Source organism: Marmota monax, unplaced genomic scaffold (genome assembly GCF_021218885.2).
Source record: "Marmota monax isolate L192 unplaced genomic scaffold, Marmota_monax_Labrador192_F-V1.1 WCK01_AAM20220418_F8-fsc00002, whole genome shotgun sequence".
Taxonomy (NCBI): Eukaryota; Metazoa; Chordata; class Mammalia; order Rodentia; family Sciuridae; genus Marmota; species Marmota monax.
Genome location: NW_026693571.1, coordinates 5,097,034 through 5,117,673, shown reverse-complemented (window position 1 = coordinate 5,117,673; position 20,640 = coordinate 5,097,034). Strand labels below are relative to the sequence as shown.

General features: G+C 36.2%; 1 protein-coding gene across 19 annotated transcripts in view; it reads right to left on the bottom strand.

Annotated features, from left to right (window-relative positions):
- Window positions 1–1,006: 1,006 nt before the first annotated feature.
- Camk2d (calcium/calmodulin dependent protein kinase II delta) overlaps window positions 1,007–20,640 on the bottom strand; it is a 301,140-nt gene continuing 281,506 nt past the window's right edge. For 17 of the 19 annotated variants that reach the window (XM_058583743.1, XM_058583742.1, XM_058583745.1 and 14 more), the window contains 5 exons: window positions 13,018–13,093; window positions 8,149–8,243; window positions 5,975–6,203; window positions 4,283–4,378; window positions 1,007–3,109 (listed from right to left, as the gene is read on the bottom strand). In XM_058583743.1, the coding sequence (XP_058439726.1) occupies window positions 4,312–4,378; window positions 5,975–6,203; window positions 8,149–8,243; window positions 13,018–13,093 (467 nt within the window). In that variant the 3' untranslated portion in view covers window positions 1,007–3,109; window positions 4,283–4,311. Of the gene's footprint in view, window positions 3,110–4,282; window positions 4,379–5,970; window positions 6,204–8,148; window positions 8,244–13,017; window positions 13,094–20,640 lie in introns of those variants that run through there. The other 2 variants (XM_058583747.1, XM_058583750.1) reach the window with 2 other exon arrangements.

The window sequence follows — 20,640 nt, the reverse complement described above, 5'->3', positions numbered from 1 at the left end:
GTCATATTAGTAATCAGAACAGTTATAAACTGCTACCATTTAATTCCTACCACATTGCATTCTAGGTACCCTGTACCCATTCTTTCTAATGCTCAGAATATCCTTATTAAGTTAGTATGTTTATCAAATTAGTAGTATATTCATTTTATGAATATGGAAATAAAAGTTTCTTCAGAGGGAAACAATTGCTCAGGGTATCAAGACAGTCGTGACAGAGTCCAACATTAAATCTAGGCCTATCTGATAAGAGTTCCATTGTGGTTCTGGGGTTCCATTGGGGTGTGGCCTTAGTTCAGTGACTATTAATGACATCCCTTCCTTGCCCTGGGATGTGACACACAGATCTTGTCCATGTAGACATTATACTCCAGCACAAGAGACACAAATCAAAGTATATTTTAGAAACAATGTGGTTAGCAGGAGTGGTAAACACAAGCTGCTATGTAAGAGAGAAAGCAAGCCCACAGCGCTACTGGAGATCTGCTGAAGGAGATGACACTCCCAACAGATCTCTAAGGAATGAGGAAGAATCATGTTTATCACTCAGGGGACAATATTTTAGGTAAGAAACACAAATAGATGTGAGAGAAATGTGTGTGTGGTATGTGGTGTCTTTAGCAATTAGAAATAAGTTGAGTTCTTCTGTCTACTCATGTTCAAAGTGCTAAGCAGCAGGGGCTGGGGTGCTTGCCTATGTACTGGAGAGATACCAGTGGTCTTTAGCCAGATTTGAGGGAGCAAAGGAACCTCTTAGCACCTGGATGAAAGGATGAATCAGAGGGCACAGGTCTAGAAGCTTTTAGGATCCTTAGCTGTTCACTATTTTCTCAGCAAAATTTCCCTGGAAAGATCATTGTTTTGTGCACAGAGAAAATTAACTTGCCATTATCACCGAGTGCAAGGTGTGATGTACTAAACGAATACCATAGTAGGACACGTCGCCTTTGACACTGGCCAACACCACGCATGCATAAAGACAATCCCTCAATAAAGAAAGATGGACACATTGTCAGCAGAAATCACAAATTTATTAACTCTTAAATATATCAATCAGTCATTTACCATTATGGCAAGAAATATATACAGTGTCCCATGGTAAACTGCAGTGTTTCAAAATGATAGAAGATAATAAATGTGTAATTCAATTGTGGTGGAGAGAACAAATCACAATTTCCTCACATCTTAGTGCGGAAGACAAACTTGATCTACGGTAATACTTCAACACCACATGCTAAGTTAAAAGTGTAAAAAAAACCAATCTACACCTACTTTTTTTTTTTTTTAAATACATGTATGCCACGTATAGCCGCTTCACAAAAAAGGTAAAAGAAATTAAAAAGGGAAAAATGAGGCCATTATTTTTTCACAGATCTCATTGGCAGGTTAACATGGCTCAATACATTTAATGTATATATTTATTTTAAATATATGTTGTTTTAAATTGTGTAATAATTATCAGAAAAGCTTCAACCCATCTACCATACGTCCACTAGCAACAATATCTAAGGTTATTAGTAATCAACACAGAAAGGTGAAATGAGAGAAAAGAGGGAGGGTTGTTTTTTTGTTGTTTTCCTTCTGCTTTAAAAAATAGGCTTCTGAGGACTGTAACTATGGTTAAAATAACGCTGATGGAGATTCCATGCACTAGAAAGTATTTCAGGGACGAGAAAAAACCTCACAGGAATTGAATCAACAAAGGAGAAATGAGAAGCACAAAGAAAACCGGGACATTTCCCTTTGCTTTTTATTTTAAACTGGAAAATCCTAACTCCTTGGAGGGGGAGAATGATATTCTGACTCAAGAGAAAAGCTAAAAAAGCACAAGTTGCAAAGATCAAGTTCAAAATGCTTATGAGAGTGGAAACATCCCTAAGCTCTCTAACTTTAGAACGCTAGCTAATGGTGAGGCAGGAGGGGCCCCTACACTTTCACAAGGTGGAAACGAGTGCTTTTGCACAAAAACCTAATCCACTCTCAGCTTGCTATTTTCCTGGCATCCATCCCAATTAGTAGGGTACACTGTAGTTTACAGGGACTTACTTGGTGTCTAAGTTTCAACAATTCCAATACATCCCACATAGTTGGGATATTTAAGTCCAAATAGAGCTTAAGCTTTATTTAAACTTTATTTTTATTCAATTATTTTTAAGTTCTGTGGGCCCAGAAGATGACCAAAAGTGCTGGTTCAGCTCCCTCCAAAATACCTCAGTTTTTATTTTACCATTGTTCTGCAAATTTCACTTTTATTCTGACACACTGCTATCCACAAGAGAAAAGAAGGAAAAAGAATGAGAACAAAAGAATAATAAAAAAGGAAGCATACAAAAGTAACAAAGAAATGGGATAAAATGAAGAGAACAGAGGACAGATTTGAGAAAGGAAAACAAAAATCAATTCAGCAAATCCACTAGAACAGTGTATGTTCTAAAATGATCAAACTCATATGTGATGTGAATTTTTCCAGTTTACACTTTGACTAAATACATCATGGCTTTAGATGGCAGATAACCAACTGTTTCTTGCTTCTACATGCATATGTGATCTTTTTTTTTTTTTTGCCCACATATCAACCCACTTTAATTGTTCAACAGCAAAGCTTTCAGTGAAAAATCACCCATTTCAACCAGGATCACACCCAGAAACTGAAAGTATATATATATTTATAGATATAGATATATATATTTTTGCCTTTTTAAAAAAACAAACAAGCCAAAACAGAGTTCTAAAAAATTTACATTTCTCTTACAAACTGTCATTCAGAGAACAATAATTTTTTAAGTCTGTTACATTAAATCTTGGCATAAACAGAGAAACTAGATGAATAGTTGTACTTGGACTATCCTGGGATTTTTTTTTTTTTTGTCTGACCTCCCCCTATTGGTTGTCAACAGTAATTTCAGTTTGCATGGAACATCCCCATCGTTGAAGTGTAAACAATGTACAGGAAGGAATATATGATAGATGATGCATCACGTATGCATGACATGTAGGACCTTCACAACTTCATGCACTCAGAAACATGCATGAAGAGGAGGAGAGGATGGCCCAGGGTTACCATCCGGTGCTTTGAGACCAAAGAATGCAGAAGTGGCACGTTGATAATTAGCTGAAAGGAGAAAAACGGAAGAAGACATAAGTTACGTTGCTTCATCAAATTGCTTTGCCACAGATGTGCCTAGGCCACAATTTTATAATTCAGTTAAAGATCAGATTAAAAACACTGCATATAAGAGATATTTGCTTAAAATCGTTATAAGATTAAAATACACAATATTAAAAAAAAGTAAGGAAGAATACAAAATGACTCAGTATTATCTGTTTTTTTTTTTCCACACAAAGCTAAGCTAGAAATAGAGACAGGGTCATAGACATCAAATTATTAAATATAAATATGTATTTTGAGTATTCATATTTACTAGACAAATTTAATAAATTAATATTATTGTTTGGTTGGAAGAGATCAGAAGTTCAAGTTCATCTTTAGGTTTTTCATTATTCTAAGACTCCTTGAGAAATTAAACTTTGAAATGAATTTAACAAGGAATATAGCCACTAGAATGGAAAAAAATGATTACTTTTATTTCATTCTTTAAAGCAACCACTGAGAGCACTATTTCTTAGAAGTTCTTATAAGGTCCAGTTTTCGAGTGGGGAAAATATTAACAACAGCACCACACTTATCTGGATCCTAATCCAAGTGTCAGAAACACATTTTTAAAAACAACAACATAGGCATGAATTTAACTTTCAGTTATCCTGTGGAATACCTTACTTTGTACCTTTTAAATTTCAGCTTGATTTCCACTTGTGGCCTGTTCTCAGGAGGATCAAGTACCATCATGCTCAGTCAGGCACAGCAAACTAATTTACATATTAACCTCAGCCAACTGCTTACAGCAATTGCAACTTCTAGAAAATAGTAAATCACCAAAGGATTCTAAAGGTGAATAAAAATTAGTCTGGATAATTGAGAGTTGTCTGAATTGACTCCAACATGACTGTTGGTCTGAGAACTCCAGGATTCTAAAATAACACAATCCAACAACTACAGGAAAAAGGTCCTTCTCAGCATGTATTACCTTTAAAATTAAGGGTTATATTCTAAAGTGGATGTTAGACATAGGAGTTCATGCAACACTGCTATGGATTTTTAAAGACCTTGTATGTGTTTCATGGAATATAATGCAGAACAAATATCCTCCAGGAAAGAAAATCAGCCATGCAGCCTTTCTGAGATTAGCTCCAATTGCAAAGTATCCCGGAGCAGGATGCTACTTACAAGACCCATATGTGAATGGTTTTCAGGCCTTAGATGTTTTGCCACAAAGAGGTGCCTCCTGAGAAGTTTTCTTTCCCATTTGGAATACATGGTGGCCTATTAAGAGAAGCCCCATTTAAGCCACCTGGCGTAAAAGGAAGTTTTCTTAAATAGGCTCTATCCCATCAACACTTCAGGGAATTGCAGAAAAACCCAGCCCCTGCTACCACACAAATGGAATCCCTTCTATGTTAACTGGCAATTTGTGTTGTACCTCTTTGGGGTAAAAAAACCACACAAACACAAAAATAGTTTGTTTTCATTATCTTCATATTCCTTTAGTGCCTTTATCTTGATGATATAACTATCGTTTTTTGGAATTTCAACCTATTGCTTTTAAGGTATTTTTTTTTTTTTGTCTTTATTGACCATACCCCCCCCCCCCCTTTTTTTTTTTTTGCAAAATCCAACAGTGATATAATTATTGAGGCTATACAGAAGGCCGCTGAAAACCACTGTGGTATATAGCAAACTAAGATATCATGATGGATTCTCTGGAGTGAGTTGAATGGCTGTTTGTATGGACTTGACTTCCCATTCCACACCCTCAACTACCAACAGGTGATGTGGGGAGAGAATTTAAAGAGATCAGCAGTGGACTAAATAAATATCTCTTCCATCTAAGCTCCCTTACTGATCATCTTGTCCTACTTGGCCCATGTAAACCTCTTTTCCTCCATATGTCCTTTAATCCAGTTGAAGCCAATCTTCCTCACCCATAACTGGCTACCATATTAGCCCAAATCCTGACATTACTTTTCTTCATGATGCTCCCTTAGTTAGGACTATCTTCCCTTTGATCTTTTTATGTTTCTATGTTTCCAGTAACACTTGTCATTTAACCCTTGTCTAAGATTCTATTTTATATGCGAAGTGTTAACAGCAGTGTGCTCTTTGGGTTCCTCATTCTACTTTACTCTTCAGTTGATTATAAACTTGATTGCAGAATTTTATTTATTTATAAAAATAAATAATTTTTATTTATTTTTATTTATTTCAGTTAGTTACTTTCTGAACTAGAATGTATGTTCCTTGAGGGGCAAAGGCCTTTATCTCACATTGTACCTGGCACAGGTGAAACACCTCAGAGATGTGCAATAAATATTTGTCTGATTATTGACTGGTAGTCAAATACAACATTTGAGGTAGAGCAGTGAGGTGAGAAAGCACTGCAAAACTTGATATTTGCTTGGTAAAATTGATTTATAAGTTTTCTAATGTCAGTCAATGAGCCCTAGGGGGTAATCTAGGAAGTGAAGCTTCTTATAGTTCACGGGCCATTTTACAAACCCTGCTCTATGCTTTCCTTCTACATCACCTTCCTCGGCCAATTGTGAAAATGAAGTCACAAATATTTTGCCTTATTACATGAATCCTTCTGATTTAACCATATAATAAATCAGTAGATAGTGACAGTATAGTTTCTAATTCCTGTCAAAAACTATGGTGTACTGCTTTATGGCAAGTTTTATTGGCTCATCTGATTGACTGTCCCAGAGAATTGTAGACTCTCCCAAGGAAGGCCTTTATTTCCACCAATGTGATCAACCACTAGCATTAAATAACATATGCCATGCTATTAACAGTGGAATAAGTAGAAGGAGATGACCATAGGTATAGTAACAAAGAAGCTGACAGCCTGGAAATATTTACTTGATGGGTACTGTTGGTGACCCCGAGCGATGAAAATGAACATTCTGCCACTTTCCATCCCTGCGGTGCCACACGCGGGTCTCTTCTGACTGCATTGTCTTTGGCATTCCACTGCCATCCATATACTGTGTGAGCCTAATGTATGCTATGCAGGCAGCATCGTCCCCGACCAGATGGACATGAGGATTTAGGATAATAGTGTGGATTGGTTTATTGCTTTTGGACAAAGCTGAAAAAGAACAACATGATAAGAAAGCAATTAGTGTCTATGTAAAGTGAACCAAAACCAGTAATAACTCCAGTTGATACTAATAGATGAAATGCTACTTATTAACTCCTTAGTTAATTAATTAATTAATCTGGCTATTTGCACTAATCTGATGATGGGTGCTGTCTAAAGTATAAAGGATAAGAGAAAAGAACAAAAGGGAAAACAGTTTTTTCTTTGATACCCTTTATAGACCATTTACATGCTATTTTAGAAATTTTGATTGATTGGGAGAAAAAGCTATAGTGTATTTATTTGTAATGGGAAATGATTAGAAACAGAAGACATAATAGGAATAGAAGTGGAGAAGGCCAGGCGCAGGTGCTCTGAGCAGCAGCTGTCATCTCAATGAATGACCTGCTGGGGTAGTTCACAGGATAGCTTGTAGTGGAGTGTGTTTTTGGTAACGAACACAGACAAGAAAACAGCAAATATCAAGCCCAGAGACCACTGTCTCCAAGAAAGGCTGGTCACAGCATGAATTTGTTTCTGTATCACATCCTGTGACTCCTCCATGTAGTGCAGTCCAGTCCATGATAACCTATCTGTGATTATTAAGTGAAAATCTACAATTTGGTGTTGGCCAAATAGGTTCTAACCGTCTTTCTTTTGACTAAGTAGTGCTCATGAGGCTCCCATCTCTAGTGTTTTAATAGTAACTACCTATTCTACTTACTCAGTTACCAGGAGACATGAGGACTTAGTACACATTACTTATTGATGGTATTTCTCTTTGATCACTAGAACAGTTTGAACTGAAACCTGCTTCTCATTCTCAGAAAATACTATGTATATTACTCAAAATACCACTGTCACATAAAAAAGGCAGTGTCACGCTGAAATAAGTTAAAATATTAATAGGTTAATGGATTCTTTTTACTGCTGATGAGATGATGTTGATTAAGAGTCAGATAGAGGAAATATGATATGCTGTCAATCAGAGCACTAGAACTTAGAGAATATGAGAACATTTACTAAAGCTTTGATCAGGTGAATTTGTCACCTGGTGTGCAAATACATGGTGCATATAAGTAAAAGCAATTCATAATACATGTTAAAAATCCACGTCAAGGCCAGCATTTTTATCAATGTTTATAATTACTGAAAGTGAGCTTAATTATCCTAATCATTACTATAATTTCTTTTTAAATCAACAAGATCTCACTGCAAAAACAATGAGTTCACTGCAGGCATCATGAAAATATAACTTCTAATAACATTAGGAGTAAGGGAAAGAAGAAAAAGGGAATTCCTGGTTTACTCATTTTTTGATGGCCTGAGGGATTTCTATAGGAGAAACTTCTGTCATTTTCTCTGAAATGTGTCTGTTTTATCTGAGACCACTAAAATTTTGAAAATAAGCACCAAATATGCTTCACAGAATTCTTCTCTGTAGAACATTCTGTGTGCTGTGGTTTTTAAAATTTTTCTTACACAAACAGTTTTAAAAACCTTGAAATAATACTTTTCTTAATAACATTATGCAGTTTATATTATACATTCCCTTGGACTTAATGGGTGCATTCCATCAAAATTATCTTTTATCCAGGGCTGGGGATGTAGCTCAGTGGTAGAGGGCTTGCCCTTGGTTGTATCCCCACTGCCACCACCACCATGACCACCCCCCTCCCCCGCCCACAAAGCCTTTTATCCAAAGGCAGATGTTTTTCAAAACACCATAAACCTTTTAAGTTTGTCTGTCTGTCTGTCTGTCTCTCCTTATGTGTATATATACAGTGTGAATGTATATATAAACATTATTTTCAGTTTCGAACACAAAATGCTTGTAAAATGATGCTGAACAAAGCGTTTCTTATTGCAGAAAAGAGACAAAGAGTTTGCAAATTTGGGAGAAATTCGCAGAGAAGTTGGAAAAAGCACGTTGTTGAATTTGGAGTAAATGTACCATTTTCAAAGTAGAATCGGTGAAAATCCATCCCTTCCACTAAGTTACCCAAAGCTTCAGGTTCAAAGGCAGTAAGACCCGGGTCACAGATTTTTCTGTAGGAAAAAAAAAATAATAAAAATAGTCAATCGATAAATGTGCTGATATGTTCTGTTCTTCTATGTGCAAAACATTCTTAGTTATCAATCAGAGAAGAAGAGAGCCTCTGAAAGCCACTAAAAATATGAAATTTCTAGCATAGACCTTGGTAGGGTGGGCTGATGAATAAAGTTCAAAAAGAAACTTTGTAGAGAGCTATAATTGGGGCAAACTAATTAACTGATTTAAATAGAAGTGTTTCCTTTTAAGAATGTCTACTTCTTTGTTTCCAAAGTGAATTATCCATTTGTTCTAACTCTTATTGTTCTTTAAATGTTTTCCATATTTTATAGTTCAAGTCTAAACATACACCAAGCCCTATAAAAGCAGCTTTGGTTCTAAAATTAAATATTTTGGAACAATATTTTGATGAATCACACCTTCTATATTCACATGAAAAATCTATATCATAATTGACTTAAAGGTATCACATCCTATGCTTCTTGGCATGTCCTCAAGACTTAACTGAGTTTAAGTTTAAAGTTTACTTTCAAAAGATAATAAATAGGAGGTTAAAATACACATAATAGATTTCTTCTGTATTTTTTCATTAAAAATATTTTTTTTCCCAGAACTGGGGGTTAAACCCAGGGGTACAATACTACTGAGCTACCTCCTCAAACTTTCTTTTATTTTTGTGAATTTTATTTGGAGACAAGGTCTTACTAAGTTATACAAGCTGGCCCTGAACTTGAGATCCTCCTGCCTTAACCTCCTGAGTGGCAGAAGTGTGTGCTACTGTGGCCAGCAAAATTTCTTTAAGTTTTTTATTTTTATTTTTTGGTACTCTACCCCTGAGCTACATCCCTACCTAAATTTCTTAATTATTCAATAGAAAAACAATTTTTATATGTCAAACTATGGTTCTTCAAAGTGCAGTACTCTTCATAGAATGTGCGGCAAGGTAGGAGATCACAGCAATTACCCTGTGCGGTAAGGAAAGTCGCAAAAAGGTCAGGGGCGATGCTGAGTTTATAAATTCTGTCTGAGGTTGCCTGTGGGGCAAGTGTCTTTTAAGCTCCCGTCATATATTTAAAATCTCTTTCTATTAACAACAGTGTTCCTGGGGGAAATTCTGGGAAGTGAAATTGGCCAAATTATGTTGTTTTATTGTGTATTCTGTGCATGTAGAAATATGTAAGTCCCATTAGTATGAACAGCTATTATGCACCGATAAAAAATGTGAGGAGAAAAAAAAAAAAGAATAGTGTTCCTATGGTAACAGGAATCTATTCTGCCAGAAGCTATTATTTCCCTCTATAAATAGGAGTTTGGGTTGTCAATATCAGTGAACCAAAATTCTTACTACTTGACATCATTTCTAAGATCATCTGGGAATCACTATATTTTGATGAATATTTTTACACAACCTTCAAAAGAGTTAATATAGTTGTAAATCTGTTAATCTATTTTTTCTCTCTTCACTCATCTATCCAACAATCAATCAATCATCTATCTCTTCTGCATCTAGAAAAGTTTCACAAAGCTGCCATTTGATGTGTGTGTACGTGTTATGAGCAGGTGTTCTATGGACCAGTTGACAGAGCTTTATCAATACATCCAAAATCTACCAAATGGAAGTGCTGTTAGATTATCTCTAGGTCTAAAAGTACAAAATGGGACCCAAAGCCTCTATGAGCAAAGGAATTAGTGAACCAATGTGATCCCTAGGCACTGTGTTACTTTTAATACCCCACTTTAAAGGATCTGAGAATACAGATAATACTCTACTTTTGCCTGGCTACAATTGTCCTCTGTGTCTGAATAAAAAACAATGACAAAGCACATTTTTTTTTAAACCATTCCTCAGGGGAATGCTATTACTAAAGTGTTTTTTTTTTTTGCATTGCTGTTATTTTTAAAAATAATATGATTATTATTTGGAGAATCAGATGAGTCTAACAAGGTTACAATAGCAAAAAAAAATAGAAGAAAAGGTTCTTTGGTAGAGAGTTAAAAACAATTGTTTAATAACTGTGTCTGATGACAAAAAGTATTCTTCTAAACTCCATTTTTTTAAAAAAAAAACTGTTTCTTTTATTCCAAGTATATATATTTTATTTGGTCTTGTTAAAGAATTGGAGATATATATATATATATATATATATATATATATATATATAAAATTTTTATATATATTTATATATATATATATATAAATGTATACACATGTGTTTGTATGTACATAAACATTTAATTTATAAGAATCAGCACCTGATTTAATTTAGTTCTTCCATTTGCTCTCTTCCATATTTTATATTTGCCTAGTGCTATAATATATAATGTCTCCCCTAGGCCCATGTGTTGAGGCTTAGTTCCAATCCCAGGGTACTTCCGGGATGTGGTAGAACCTTTAGGAGGTGGGGCCTAGTGGAAGGAAGTTAGGCTACTAGAGGTGTGGTCTTGAAGAATATATTAAGACTCCAGCACTGCTTCTTCCTCACTTTTGCTTCCCAGCCACCACAAGATAAATGTGCTCTTGCCATGATATACCGTACTGCTATGAGCCCCAAACAATAGGGGCTTGTGCCCCATGACCAATGGATCATGGACTGATACCTCTGAAAGCATGAGCCAAAATGAAGTTTTCCTCTTTTTAAGTGGACTATCTCAGGTATTTTGTTACAGTAAGGAAAGACAACACAGCTATTTGTCACTAATGAAAAAAAGGCAATACTTGCCTTTGGAAATTTGGAAAGAATAAAAAGGAAGCAGAAAAAAGATCTACCCATAATTTCATTTCTCAGAGACAACCTCTTTCTTTTTCTTTTTTTAAAAATATTTATTTTTTAGTTGTAGTTGAACAAAATACCTTTATTTTATTTATTTATTTTTATGTGGTGTTGAGGATGAACCCAAGCCTTGCACATGCTAGGCGAGCACTTCACCACTGAGCCACAACTCCGGCCCCTTTATTTTTCTTTTACAAGAGTAATTTGACACATTTCATTCTACTTTCAATGCTTTTTCTTATGTTTGAATAATTATGTGCATACATCTTTATATCCTACTTTTCTTTTCAGCAAAAACATCGCAAGTATTTTGCCAGGTCACTAGAAACTCTACATAAACATAAACATCCATTGTACTAATGGCACTCAAGATTATGTAATGGTTACCATAATGTTATACTTTTATGTTGTCTCAAATTTTCAATATTATGAATATGCTTCAATGTATACCTGTGTTTATAAATCTTATACCATGTTTTAGATTCAAAATTCATGTAAAAAAGCTGGGTGCGGAAGCACATGCCTGTAATTCCAACAACTCAGGAGGCTGAGGCAGGGGGATTACAAGTTCAAGGCCAGCCTCAGCAATTTAGGAAAACCTTAAGAGATTTAGTGAGAACTTGTCTCAAAATAAAAAATTAAAAAGGCTGGAAATACAGCTCAGTAGTAAATTGCCCTGGGTTCAATTCCCAGAACCTAAATCCATGTCATGTTAAATTCTTATAAGTAGGACTATAGGATTAAAGTGAACCTTTATGAAAACTTTCTAGTATATAACAACTAATGCCCTCCACCTCTAATTCAACCAGCCTGAATGTTTGCAACCATTTATGTTCCATTCTATGGTGTAGGAAAGTCACTGTCATCCTGCAGTATTTGTGCTTATCTGGTGTAAGGAGAGACTGCATACCTACTGATCTGATAATCCGAAAATGCTTTTGCAATTAGGTTTGCACATTCTTATTTAGTGGACATGAACATGCTTTTGTTAGTTTACTCTTCATTTGTATTTCCTCTTGTGTCGATAGTCTGTTCTTGTTCTTTATCTATTATTTTTTCTGCTTTTCAATTTTATTCACACAATATAAAACATTATTTTTTAAAACGTTATATTTTTCTTATTTTATTGTTTGTCTCAGAATTCTTTTTGATTCTTTAACGTATATAAATTAACTAAATAAACTAAAAAGTTTATCTTCTCATTTATGATTATTTCCCCATTAAAAGCTTGCAAAGATTTTTATAACCAGAGATCAGAGTCAATCACATTTTTTGCATTTAACTCTTTGACTCAAGTGAAAACTCACTTTGCTGTATTGAGTAAGAAGGAGGCTTGGACAGATTTTTATTCCAAATAGCTAACTTATGAACTCACATACATTGTGCAATAAACCTTCATGCCCCATTTAAATGGAATGCATTATTTGTACTTAAGCTGATTTCCTTCATATAACCCACAAACCACTTACTTAGAAACTTTAAATAAAGCATTAGAATCTTTTCTTCAAGTAAAATTTCTTTTAAGAGATAAACACATGGAAGAAATGCAGGTCGAGAAAGCTGAGCTGCACTGATTGAAGAGGGAGAAGGCTGCCTGTTGTAGCCATTTAATCTCTTTGTCTCCGCCTCCTTGCAGAACTGCAAGAAAAATGATTTCTTAACCCCAAATGCACCTTTTCTGTGCTTTCCTGTTTTTTTGTGTCTGTGCTCAGATGGACTGCTCTGCCTGCATGCCCTTCACTCATACATTTATGATTACACATCTGTGCATTTGCAAAGAAATCTCCAGTCCTTGGAAGTTTTGTCATCTCTCTCTGAAATCCTAAATACATTTATTTTTCTCTTGAGGGCCCTTCATCATTTATAAGAAATAAAATTGTTGATGCCATATTAAATCTGGGATGAAATATATATGAGTGCAGATATGTTAAAGAAAGCAATCACACTGAAAGCACATTTTCCATATGTATGAAAGCAAAATAAATGTGCCTCTACTCACGTGTAAGCTTCGAAGTCCCCATTATTGATGGCTTCAATCAGTTGTTCAGTGACCTTGATAATCTCTTGCTTTCGTGCTAAAGGCAAAGAAAATATTAGCAATGGGTGAGAACAAAGGACAAAAACCATACAAAATGTTACTCTAATAATATTGCTATTTCCCTTAAATAGCATTATCACCTATGATACACCCTTCAGGGAAGACAGCATGAATGTTCCTTTCTCCAGTCTTGCTGCTTGAAGTGCACAGACTAGCAGCTCCTACCTCTTCTGGGGACTGTTAGAAACACAGATTCTCAGGTCTCACTCCAGACCTACAGATTCAGAGTCTGCTTTTTAACAGGACTCTCAGATGATTCCTGGGCACATTCACCTTTGGGGCACACAACTACATTCCCTTTGTTAGAAAATATTAGCCATCTGGAAGGTCAAATTAATTTTTACTACCTTTTCAATTTCACTGAATTTGTGATCATTTTCCTCCTCACCATGAACAATAATGTCATTTAAAAAGTTAACATAGAACTGGGCATGGTGGCCTAGGCGTGTAATCCCAGCTACTTAGAAGGCTGAGGCAGGAGAATCACAAGCGCAAGGTCAGCAGCTCAGTGGTATCCCACTGCCCCTGGGTTCATTCCAGTTGAAAAAAGAAAGAGAAGAGAAGAGAAGAAGGAAGGAAGGAAGGAAGGAAGGGAAAGAAAGAGAGAGAGAGAGAAAGAGAGAGAGAGAAGGAAGGAAGGAAGGAAGGAAGGAAGGAAGGAAGGAAAGATGATGTTAGTATTAAAAAAACCTCTAAGAACATATGTCTATCTTCATAGTAAAGATATCTTGCATTGATTCATTCAATTTTATGTAATTATTTGCATCTTCTGTTTAGCTCAACCAATCTTACAAAAGAGGCAACACTGTGATTGGCCGTGATATTTAGATAAATGGTATTTTGTAAATTGGAGTAACATAAATGCAGGCAGATGAGAGGATAGAAGTCCCTCTGTACAGCTGTCAAACCAACACCAAACACGATTTGTTTCTATTTCAAATTCACAATTGGTAAAACTACTAATAGTTGGTTTGGCTCATAATTCTTTTCTAATTACATAGACTTAAGTGTTCTTCCCTTTTTTTTTTTTTTTTTGGATGCCTATAGTTCCTGTATCATTCATTTGGCAATTATGTATATGACAAAATCATTTTAGTTAAACCACATTATTACTTGTTTTAAGTTGGTATTAAACTTTGTATAGTGTAACCTGTCTTTTTAGTTAAATGTTTCCTAAAAACAAAGCTTTGGTTATTTCTTAGAATCCCCTGAAAGGCTTTGTCCAATGTCTTTAATAAAATAGATGTTCAATAAGTTTATGAATTTGGTCAATTCAGACTAAGGATAAACTTTTCTTGATTTCAAAACACTGTCCTTTTACTTACATTTAAAAATTTAAATTTGATTGGATTTTTTTAAAGAACATTGTGATTCTCCCCTAATGGTACTAAAAATAGTCTAGGGGTGGGGAGTCACAGAAAGTCATCTCCAATCTATCTTAGTGAGGCAGTGAGACGGCTATTCATCATAGAAAAACTGACCTTTGGTTTTAGTCCTTTATTCATTAAAAGAACCAGTTTGAATTTTTTCTGAATCTGATCTTCAGGTTTTAACTGCAAACTTAAAAGTTTGATTAACTTTTAAACTCCAGATTATCACAGTGATAACTTTCCATATTTAAAAAATAAACATTCTATAAATCTAATTTGACTCCACTAAATGAAACTACCTCATAGCAAATAAACATGATCATTATATTTGTCCATAAAATGGTTGCTAACAATGTAAAGGTCTATAATATTAAAATAACACCGTATAGGTTAGAATTCATATTCTGTTGCCTAATTCCCTTTCATGAATATAAAATAACAGTCTTTGTTAGCTCCTTCACACATCAAAACCATTCAATGCCTTTGTTCATTTGGTGAATATCAATAATATATCTATCCTCAAAACAAAGTAACAGAAGTAGTAGCCTGAGATAAACCTGAAATAAGGGTGCTGCCAGTGACACATTCTAGCTCAGCTTAGTTAGGCAATAGGTGATTCATCTGTCTGTGGCCTCAACAGTATGATGCTCTGGCAAAGGCTCACAACGGCTGACCTAATTCTGAAATATAAAGGACATCCATAAGGAGGAGTTCAGAAAACTAGGTTCTAAAATGTGGTAACCGAAGCATCTTCCTTATAGGAAAGCCTCATTGGAAACTAACAGATTTTTTAAACTATGATATGGCTGACTTGAAAACAATGTCAGTCTTTTATAACCAACAAAAATAAAATAAAATAAAGAGGGAAAGAAGGAGGGAGAGAAAATATGAACATATGATGATTATGTCATCTGTGGATTTTCATTGGGTGAGACTCAGTACTGAGGGTGAAAAGCTCAGGAGCACTTCCTAAAGTTTCTGAAAGTCTCTGTGTTCCCTTATAAGCACACTATGGAATCAGATATATCAGCCATCTCTCACTCTCTGAACCATAGAGCAAACACTCATTTGCTCTCCAATTTTTGCATGCCACAATGGGGCCTCAGCCTTGTCCTGCATATTGAAAGCAACATACATTGTCTTCTCTCCTAGTTCTTACGCTCAGAAACAATGGTGCTTTGGCTGGCAGAACAGCAAATAGGAATTAGCCTGAATGCTTCTGTGCTGTATCATCACAAGAGCAACGTGACTCTCTTGGCTTAGGAGGGGACTGAGACTCAGGAATCTTTAGAGTGCTTATTTCCCTGGGGCAAGGGAGCTTCAGTGAGTCACAGGCGGCACATGACAGCTGACTCTTTAAAGGAAAGCAGAAGGCTGGAAATGAATCATTTGTATATAGTAGTCAGCTTGTGGTTGGAACTGTTGCCACAAGCCCAGCGTCTGGCCTGGAGGAAGAGGGAGGGGTCCTGCTAGCTAGCTTTCCTCACATCAGCAGGGAGGCAGAGGGACAGTCACTGGGCCAGGTGCATGGCTAGCTCTGCTCTGTGGGGGAGTGTCCACTCTCCTCTGACCTTCCCTTTTCTTGAAGATGAGTAATGCCCACTGCAGAAGTCAAAGTGGGAAGAGCTTGGGATGTGTCCCTACTCACCCCAAGATGAGGGAAGAGTGCACCATTAAGGCATTCCTGAATGTCAGGTGCTTCCTCCACCCCACGGCTGGCCATTTAACCCAGGGAGATGATTACCTGGTAGTATTATTTCTAGAACTGAGGTGCTCAGGCTCATATCCACAGGTCCCAAAGTCATTTCTGGGGTTTTCCAGGTTGGGGAAAGGGAAGAGATAAAAGCAAGGGGAAAGGAGTTTCCAGATTCTAAGTGCAGTTATTGTCCATGCAAACAATACAAAGTGGGTAGATTCTCCTATGTAACTTCATATTTTGGGGGCTTTTTTAACTGTTCTAAGAAGGACTGACAGTAAGATAAGGATTGAAAAATAAAAATAAAAATAAAAACAGACAAACCTACAATTGAGACTAATTTTGTAATAAATCACTTAGAGATTTCTTTCTTTCTTTTTTTTTGAGGTGGGGAACTGGGGACAGAACCTAGGGCTTTATTGTAAGCTTCATTATCAGCCCCTATTTATAGATTTCAACATTTCTTCAAACATCAGATTTGACAGAAAGGACAGTAGTCATGGGAACTGCCACAGGGCTTGAAACGTTGATGTCTCTTCCTTTTAGAACTTCTCCTTGCACTTGACTTTCCTGCTTATTTCATCCCCCACTGTGCTGGACTCAAAGCTTACCACTGAGCTATATTCCCAGCCCTTCTCCACTTATCATTCTTACTCTCATTTGCCAAGTTATCTTTACCTGGACTTTACATGTTTCAATTTTTCTTTCTTTTTTTTTTTTTGTTAATTGTTTTTATTTTGAGATCTGGTTAAATTGTCAAGGCTGGTCTTAAACTTGTGATCCTCAAACTTTAGCCTCCCAATTAGCAGGGATTAGAGGCCTGTGCTATCTTACTGGCTCAATTTCTTTTAAAAGTTCAATTTGAGGCCCTCTTGGCACCTTACACTGTATTCTTGGGGTCCTATCAACATCAATGTCTTAAATTTCTATGTACATTTTGTCAAAAGACCAAATTACAACAATTTAAAGATCTGAATTGGTTATATTTTCTAGAACCAGGTAGCACTTCATTCCATAAAACAGAAAAAGCGTTCCAGTGAGTCTAGCAGAGGTGGTTGGTTTTAATAAAAAAGGACAGAGCAAAGCAGAAACAAAAACTGGATGGGTCATTTAGAAGTTATTTTCCTTGTAATGTGGGGACAAGGAGAAGAACTGAGAAATAACTGATTGGTTAGCATCAGGTTACTTCAGGTCACCTTCTTTTGTAAGGATTAAAGCAGAGAGAATCTCATTGTCATACCAAGTGAAACTGGACTGTTTAGGAAATTCAGCTATTATCTCTCTAATCCTGATTTCTAGGAAGGTCAGATGAACATTTAATTTTACCTTGTTGTCTGTCTGTTTTGTTTTGCTGTTTTGGACTAAGTTCCTATACTGGGTCCCAATAGACCAAGCTGAAAGTCAGAATGGAATCATGCTGGAGTTCCATGTCACCAAGGTGAAATGAAATGTTCATCTGACTTCCTAGAAATCAGGATTAGAGAGATAATAGCCAAAGGCCTATTTATATTTTTAAATTTAACATTCCCAGTGACTCCCAGTTGTGCTTTCCTTCCTAGATCTCTCCTTCAGATCTGTGTGTTAAGGCCTATTTTGGAATCTCTATTGGGTATCTCAAATATACCTCAAAATTAACATATCTCATTTAATCTTATCAACTCTCACAACCAAAAACCTTGTACCTCCATGGACCTCCATTGGAGTGAATGGCAACATTATTCATTTAGATGCACGGGCAAGAAAGATGCCTGAGAATCATCTTGGAACCCCCCTCCTAACCACTCCTATTCGATCCGTCAAGTTCCATTGCTTTTGCCTTTTAAATATCTTAGACATCAGTCTTCCTCTCTCCTCCACCACCATTCTTAGTACAAGGGCCCCTCATTTCTGTACAGGCTCTGTTAATGGCCTTCCTACAAGATGTTTCTATCACCACTTCTCTTCATCATTCTGTTCTCTGCAGTCAAACCTTTTTGTTCTTTTTAAAGCATGTCTCTTCTGAAAACCCACATATGAATTTTTCTCAAGTCTTATCATTGTTCTTGGTATAAGTATCTAAAGACACATAATAAAACCTTCTAATATCTAGACCTTGTTCATATCACTAGACCCATTCAAGCACTGTTTGACTTTTTCTCTGCTCGACCCATGCTGCCTTCTTTTAGCACTTTGAAATAGCCATGCTTCCTCCTACAGCTCTTCATATATGCTGTATCATCTTCTTGCTTTTTATTTATTTATTTTTCATATCAGTTCTCAACTCAATTATTATTTCCTCAAAAAAAATCTTCACTGACCCACATGATAGGTCAGGTTCTAGGTTGTTATAAATTCACACATATCCTATATTTACTTTTTAAAAGCACTAGTACACTTGTTCTCATGGGTATGTTGTGTATATTTCATTAATTAGTTTTCTCTATTATTTTGTAGGGGGAAATTATTACACCGCCGCAACACTAACATCTAATATAGTATGTGGCTAGGAAAAAAACGTTCAGTAAATATTTGAATGAATACTGAGTCCAGAAAAAAACTCAACTGGTTTCTAATTCCCAGTCCCATGGCCTTTCCAATACTCCATACTACGGTATTTGACAATGGTCAGATAGACCTTGAAAAATATAAAACCGGGTGTAGCACAGTGATAGAGTGCATGCTTATCTTACATAAGGCCTTGAGTTCAATTCTCTGCACCAAAAATAAACATACAGATAAGTAAATAAATAAATAAGATATAAAACTTTGAAAATAGTTTTGGTATAATGTAACACAACTTATCATGGTAAGAGAAGAAAATAATTTTTTTGGACTTGTCTATAATTGATCACCAAACTCCTTTTTCTTTTTGTCTTTCTTGTTTTAACTAATGGAACGACAATTCACCAACCTCCCAGCTCAAAACCCCGGGTTTCTTCTGGACTCTACTGCTTTCCTTTGTCCCTGTATGCAATCATCCATGAGTCATTATTTTTCTTTGGCACTTACAAGGATGTTTCCCAGGGTACATTCTCAGCCTCCTCACTATTTCACTTGCTTGCCCTTGGCAATCTCATTTACTCCTCTGGCTCTGACCGCATGTGCTGAGATGGCCAAATGTCTATCACTGAGACTGTGAATCTTTTTAGGCTCCATGTTCGTGTTTCTAACTATATTCTAAACATCTCTAGTTGGCCTGGCGTTTCAGACCTAGTTTATCCTCCTCACAAAACCTGCTGCTTCTCTTCTATTTCTCATCATGGACAGTGGCATCCTGGTCTACTCAGTCGACCAAACCAAAACTTCAGTGCCTCTTTCTTTTCAGGTCCACATACAGTTTGTCACTAACTCCTGTTCTTTTTTCCAGATCTTTCTCAGAGACATTTCTTCCTCTCTAGGCCTCATGTCACTGCTCTGATCAGCCTATCCTACCCACCCCCGCCCCACCCAGTACAGAAATGACTGAATCCAGGACTTCCCACATGCTAGACAAGTGCCCTACTACTGAGCTACCTTCCCTAGCCCTTGTCCTACCCCTGATTGTCACACAATTATATCCCTCTAAGGTTTTCAGGGAAGCGTCTCCATTTGATCTGGAAGCCAAAGCTCAAACTTTTTTGTTTGTTTTCAAGATTCTCCTCCTCTATTTTTCCAGCTCCATCTCCTGACACTATCTGTCCCATGGGGCTCCCACATAACCTATTCTCTACCATAACTAGGGATGTCATGCTTTTTTAACTAGTCTTGACTGATTACTCTTTTTTTCCCACTGATTCTTCTGCCTGGAAATCTCCCATTCCCTGCTCATATATGACTCCTTTGTTGCTCTCCCTGATGGCTCCAGACTAAGCTATTTTATTTTACTGTGACCTTACTGCATTATCATGGGACGTTCACATATGTCTGAGCAGGACTTGACCATTTTGTACCTTGAACACCAAGTAGTAAGTCAATATCTATAAATGTACATGCATATGAATAAGTAAATACATGGTAGGCAATACATACAAGTACAGAGTATATTTTAAAATATCAGGTAAAAGACAAATAAGTAGATGATGATCATGTGTCCTAGCAGTCTGGATGTCACTCCATTAACTGGAAAGACTCATGGATCTTGAAGACTTCAGAGTTGGCAGAATGACCACAATATAGGAGCCTGTCATATTTCAGATAATCCACAAACAGCTAGTAAGATAAATTAGGAATTTTGCATCAATGTTTAAACTTATTGTCTTTTTAGGATCGTTGAGTGCAATGAAACATTCTAGTTAGTTCAGCTTGAGTTTTGTGTTTATTTAGATTTGGATGAATTAGTTTATTGAGATGAAATGACTTAATGATAAACCCTATTCAGGAATCTAATTGCCTACTGTGAAACTTGGACTAGGAAATAAACAGAATTTATACTTGCAAACTGATTTTGACTAAGATGTTGACAGAGTGCTCCCTGTTGAAATCTTTTAGTGAACTGTGCCT